Source organism: Glycine soja, chromosome 7 (assembly GCF_004193775.1).
Source record: "Glycine soja cultivar W05 chromosome 7, ASM419377v2, whole genome shotgun sequence".
Taxonomy (NCBI): Eukaryota; Viridiplantae; Streptophyta; class Magnoliopsida; order Fabales; family Fabaceae; genus Glycine; species Glycine soja.
Window position 1 is genome coordinate 7,727,602 of NC_041008.1, and position 6,000 is coordinate 7,733,601.

At 30.8% G+C, this 6,000-nt stretch overlaps 1 protein-coding gene across 2 annotated transcripts; it reads left to right on the plus strand.

The window, feature by feature from the left end:
• Window positions 1-2,354: 2,354 nt before the first annotated feature.
• LOC114418529 (ribosomal RNA processing protein 36 homolog) lies at window positions 2,355-6,000 on the plus strand. Of its 2 annotated transcripts, none has more exons than XM_028383940.1 (10): window positions 2,355-2,626; window positions 2,746-2,835; window positions 2,954-3,090; window positions 3,192-3,258; window positions 3,778-3,830; window positions 4,499-4,553; window positions 4,638-4,712; window positions 4,802-4,919; window positions 5,516-5,562; window positions 5,667-6,000. In XM_028383940.1, exons 1-10 carry the CDS (start codon window positions 2,618-2,620, stop codon window positions 5,766-5,768), a joined length of 753 nt encoding a protein of 250 aa, XP_028239741.1. In that variant the 5' UTR covers window positions 2,355-2,617; the 3' UTR covers window positions 5,769-6,000. The 2 variants fall into 2 exon arrangements, with proteins under 2 accessions (XP_028239741.1, XP_028239740.1); XM_028383939.1 differs by having other exon boundaries at window positions 2,357-2,626; window positions 2,743-2,835.

Below are 6,000 nucleotides of genomic sequence, written 5' to 3' on the forward strand. Positions count from 1 at the left end.
TGTTCTACAAAAATCAATTTCAAACCATTCTTATAAATTTAATGAGTTATCAATTGAACCATACTCAATGAGTATATTCGTTTATAATTTAGTCTTTATTTGATCAACTTAAGAAATTAAAAAAATTAAAATGTTTTAAATATAAAAAAATTCCGGCCTTAATAATTGAACAAATTTTGTTTTTTAATATTTTTTTATGTCTTTGGTTGTGATAAATTTACAGTTTTATTCCACTCAATGCTGTTAGGTGTGCTTTGTTGAGTGTTGATGTAGCTCTGAAGTTTTTAAAATGCTATTTATACTCGTTTTTAAGCCACAAGTATTCATTTAGGCTCATTTGAGGTATTTTTTAGGTGAATTTCAAAATTTTTAAAAATCATAATCAATTTTTAGTTTTTAAAATTTAATTTAATTTTTCTTCAACTAGTACATAGACGAGGGCAATGTACATGAAAATAAAGTTCTATTATCAATCTATTTGATATATAACATTAAATTTTTAACTTAAATATATCTTAGTGTCTTAAATTTGAATATTTTTAGTTTTGAACTTTGTCCCAAAAGTTTCTAAGTTACTCCTAGAAGCTTATACAATGTTGTGGTGAAGATTTTGAGATAATATGATTTTTTTTTTTGTTGACACAAATTCAACATCTCATCTTTATACATATCCAATAGAAAATTTATAATTGGTAAAATAAAAACGAAAAGTGTTCATTATTTATTATATATTTTTTAAACTATGTTAAAATATTTACTATTTTTTTATAATTAATTTTCATAAAAAACTTGATTGATTATCTTTAATGATAATTTTTTTAATCATGAGAGTCTGAGATGACTTATTTAAGAGGATAAGTTAATACCACTCAGACTATCAATTTGTTATTATTAAATATTAATTTGAATCATTGTAATAAATAAATGATATAAAATAATTTTGTTTAATAAGAATGTCTAAAAGATATCATAAATATTTAAAGGATAAAAATTTAAAAATTTTCTTATTATTTTTGTTTATGTAAATGAAATAAAACATAATTCTTCTCTCTCTTCTACACCTCCATACATCTTTGTGCTATCTTTATATTCTTTTTCTTTTGTTTACATTATTTTCATAATTTTTTTAACACTTTTAAGTTTATTTATGATTATTAAAAACAAGTATCTCAATTTTTATTTAATAATTTTAATTCTCATAAAAGCAAGTATCTTATAAATTTTATTTAATAATAAAATAATATATTAAAAAATACCTTAAAAAGATATTCATAATATTTTTCATTTATTATAACCCATGAGCAAAACAATTTAGAGGGTATCACTTTTCTTTTGTTTTTCTTTTCATTTTTATTTTTCAAAAAAATAAATTTGGGCCTGTTTTTGTGCCCGTGAATTACTAGAGTTGTCAAAATGGACCAGCTTCGCTCACATGGGCTGGCCCGCAACAGGTTGAACTAAAAGTGGACTAACTCAACCTAGTGCATTTTCATGTGGGCTAAAAAATGTCAGCCTGGTCCGGCCCACCACTAGTTGGTGGATTATGCGGACCGACCCACTTTTAAGTTTTTTTTTTAAAAAAAAAATTATTCCAAACAACTTAAAAAAATTAATTTTTTGCGATTTTATTCTCAAACTAAAATATTGTAACATTCTGCTTGCGTCATTACATTTTCTATACTTTTATTATTAACAAGACAAAAAATGAAAGTTGTTTAGTAGGGTGAGAATAAAAGAAGAAGAAAAAATGATTAACATTTTTTTCTTTGGTGTAAAAATGCATTAGAGAATATGCCCAATGCTTATTTTGTAGTAATTTAATTTTTTCCAATTAGAAACTGCAAAAAGTTATTTGACTTAGGTATATTCTAGTATATTCCAATAGTTTGATTTAAAACAGTAAAAAAATGTATATAATATTAAAATAATCAATTTTCAAATATTATAACTAATTATTTATTAATGTGCATATGCGTGCAAGTGTGTGCGTACATGTGTATTTGTAAAATATTAATAAATAATTTAGTAGTTTAAAAATATAGAAAATTAATATAAAAATTGATAAAAATATGTTATTTTAATTTTTTTTTGAAAAATTAATTAAGCCCCTCGAATACACATTGTTAAAAGCTTAGAAGGTCGATTCTCTGTTTGTTTTAAGTTTGACTTAGGAGATAGGAATTGATTTGAATGTGCTAACTTGTTACAAAATAAAGATTTAACTAATAATTATAAATTTATAATAATAATAAAATGAAATAATATATTATTTAAATATGATGGATTGACGAAGAAATTGATTAACCTGATTAAGTTCACCTCACCTATGGACTGAAAATATGATGATAATAGTTTTTTTTAATTGAGTCTGGCCACCTTGACCTGCGGTGGGTCGGGCTGGCCTAGGGGCCTAAACCCATATTGAGGCTTGCAATCTTCTAAATTCCCTCCTCACACCCTTCTAAGTTTCATAACCGTGTTAGGGTTCTTTCAATATTCTCTGATTGTCGTCAAATCACAAACAACCCACCAATTATAAGTTGCCTTTCCCTTCTCACTTGCTCGCGGAATTGGAGGAACCCTTCGTTCGTGTCTCGCGGCATTGAACCCTGAACACATGACTCAGGTTCTCTCCCAAATATTAATTCATGACTCAGTTTGTCTTTTTAGTTTTTTTAACATAAAATTGAATTCTATTTCTCTTGGGGACATGACCAATTTGATTTATTTGTTGAAATGAAGAAGCAAAGAGACAGAGTCCCAGATTCCATGGAAACCCAGTACGAGGAGAGTGAGAAAGACGAGTCTTCCTCTGCTTATAGTTCCTCAGAAGATGTGGGTAACTTAAAAAATGTCGTAAAGTTGTGATTTTTATGGGTTTTTTCTTTTGGGGTTTCTTCAAAATCAAGTTCGTAGTGAGTGTGTGAAGTGTGATTGATTTTGTTGATTATAGGAAGAGGAGGAAGAGATAGAGAAGGAGCTGGCTGATGTAACATTTGAGGAGTTGCAGAAAGCTCGCTCGAATGGGACACATGCATTTTTCCAGAAACCCAAAGAAGACAAAAAATTAAAAAGGGCCAACAAGAATAGGTATTGTATTTGTAGTAGTTTAACAGAGTGGTGTTTTTTCCTCCCTTCTGATTTTTGTGTCTATGAAACCTGATGCTAATAAATGTGTAATGTTTGGCTAGGCCAATGGAGGCTAGTAGCAAGAAGCCAGTTTCTGGGTTTAGAGAGGTCATCCAAGCTCCAAAGAAGGTGGATTTATTTGTTACTTGTGTAGAGTGTAATGTTCTATTTATTTTTTCAAATTTTATTTATGTTACTGCTTTTCATCAAATTCATTTAGTAGTTAGTTTAACTCCTCGAAGTCTAATGAGGCCATGTAGCTTGCATAGAATTTTAAAATTTTAATAGTGTAGACCTATTTGGCTACTACCTTGTAGTGCCATTTGCTGACTTATATAGAGGAGGAAGACTGATTGCAGTTTGTTGCTTGTTGTTTGCTTTACACATTCACACGCATTCTCACAGATTATTAAGACTCTGGGTTCGCTGTCATGTGTGTTGATTTTGGATATGAGCTGGGTTCAGTGAATTATTGTATTGTCTTTAGCTATGTATGTGCTTATTAAATGTTTTAATATGCTAGTGCCTGTACTATGTGAGGTGGAATTGTGGAAATTATGTTGACTTTGTAAACTGATATGATTAATGATCTTTCTATTTTATATATCCGGATATTATTCTGAGGTTGTATACTTTCAATAATGACAGGTTGTACGTGATCCACGATTTGAATCTCTTTGCGGTAAACTTGACCCTGAAGGGTATGTTCACCTCTGGAAATGTGCTCTTTGTTCTTCTGCTCTTTCTTTTCCTTTTTATTGTATTCATCATTTACACGTGTTAAGAAATGCCATAACCTTAGCTGCAATCATCATTACAAATTTCTAGCAATTCCATACTAGTGTAAAGCAATGCTGATTCTGGGTTGTCTTTGCTATTTTAGAGGATGTCTGGCCATGTGCTACTACTTAATATCTTAAGAAGCTAGTTCCTCTCTCATGTGCTACTATGTTTTAGAACCTGTCAGCGTCAGATAATGCTGAAGGATTCTTATTCTGATCTGTATCATAGTGCATAACCAATAAGTATCAGAGTATTGTTTGCCTTACTATAGGGATGTGGGAGAAATATTGGTATCTTCTGTTTGGTTCGCTAGTTCTCAAAGTGGTTCTTGCAATGCCCTGTCCTTTAAGTTGGCAGCATTTGCTTGGGAGTTAATATTTAATTACATAATTGATAGTTCTAGCCTAGGTCATAGGCTAATAGCATTTGCTTTCTAATAGATTTTTTTTCATTATTGCTGTATTATATTTATACCTATGACATGAACAAATTAATGCCGGTGGTTTTTATGTTCCTGTTTTATTTTAAAACAGCGCTTTCAACTAAATCTGGAAACTTGTAGTAATATATATGCTTGGACTTGCAGGTTTAGGAAGAGATATAATTTCTTGTATGAAAATGATCTTCCTGCTGAAAGACAGGTAGTCTTTCAGATTATACAGTGTAGAATTTTCTCTATGGATCATTCTCTGAATTCCTCTCATTTCATCATCTCGGTATAACAGGCTCTTAAAAAGGAATTGAAAAAATATAAAGACCCGAAGCGCATAAATGAAATAGAAGAACGTGTATCATGGATTGTAAGTACTTGACTTTTACAAGTTTGTCTTCTGCTTCCAAAAGTATGATATTTATTAATTTCTTTGATCATATTTACATGTGTTTTCAGGATAAACAATTGAAGTCTGATTCAGCGAAGCATATTGATGCAGAAATATTGGCCAAGCACAAAAAGAAAGAGAGAGAAGCAACAAAGCAGGGAAAACGTCCCTTTTATCTCAAGAAATGTAATCCTTCTTCCTTTCACGCCCTCTCTTTTCCTCATTTCTCTGTTTCTCGCCATATTTTTTGAAAATGAAATTTTGCTTATGTTAAACTTGTTTGTCTGTGCTTTGTTGTAAGAGACTTGAAAAATTATGGCCCCTGCTAAATCCAACATGAGTACATATTCAATATGTGGAACCTTTGCTACTTGATCAGAATGTCTTGTAACTCTTAAATAATTTCAATATTTGAGAGACTGCAATTAACTTTCACTTGTTGTAACCTACCGGTGGTTTTAGAGTTGCAATATGTTTGATCATGGTGATGCTAGTAATCTGTGTAGTTCAATCATGAAACAGCCTATGGCCCTACTAACTATAAAAAGGGGTGTTACAGTTTGTTACTGTGTAACAGTGACTGTAGGATATAAAGCTACATCTATGTAGTATTGGAAAGCAATGTAGTTCATTCTTGCATAACAGTTAGGTGCCTTGGCAATGCTATGAATCTAACTGAGGGTTAATTGGTACCAAACTAATAAATTTAGTGACTTATCAAGCAGTTAAATACAAATGAAACATCAACTATAGATGCTGACTGCTTTTTCTATTCCTTGCAGCTGAAATACGGAAGCAAAGGCTTATTGAAAAATATAACCATCTAAAGGTATACATCTTAGAACATCTTTCTGTGTGTACCCCTGCCCCCACCCATTATGCCACTTTTTGATTGTCTTTTTTACTAACTCTATATCTACCTATCATTTTTAGTCATCTGGCAAACTTGAAGCATTTGTTGAGAAAAGGAGGAGGAGGAATGCTGCAAAGGACCATAGATACATGCCATATCGTAGATCTGGTGATGTGGAATAGGTTTTGTAGCTTTAAGATTCTTTCGTAGGCTACAATTATACTGGAACATAACACCAAAAAGAAAAATAGTTTATGCATTTGGTCTGCCATCTTTATGGATTAAATGTTGAACCCTTTTTGATGACTATCATGGTATTTGTTCTGTGACTGACTTGTATTTATCTAATTCTTGAATATTTACTAATTGGGGTATGGAGAGGTGCCACTAGGCTATAAGGCAATCTTTTGATTC

What these genes read in the sequence shown, in the direction of transcription:
- LOC114418529 (XM_028383939.1), top strand. An exon ending in CTTATAGTTCCTCAGAAGAT is followed by an intron (nt 2,836 to 2,953) that starts GTGGGTAACTTA and finishes TGTTGATTATAG; the next exon opens with GAAGAGGAGGAAGAGATAGA. An exon ending in AAAAGGGCCAACAAGAATAG is followed by an intron (nt 3,091 to 3,191) that starts GTATTGTATTTG and finishes ATGTTTGGCTAG; the next exon opens with GCCAATGGAGGCTAGTAGCA.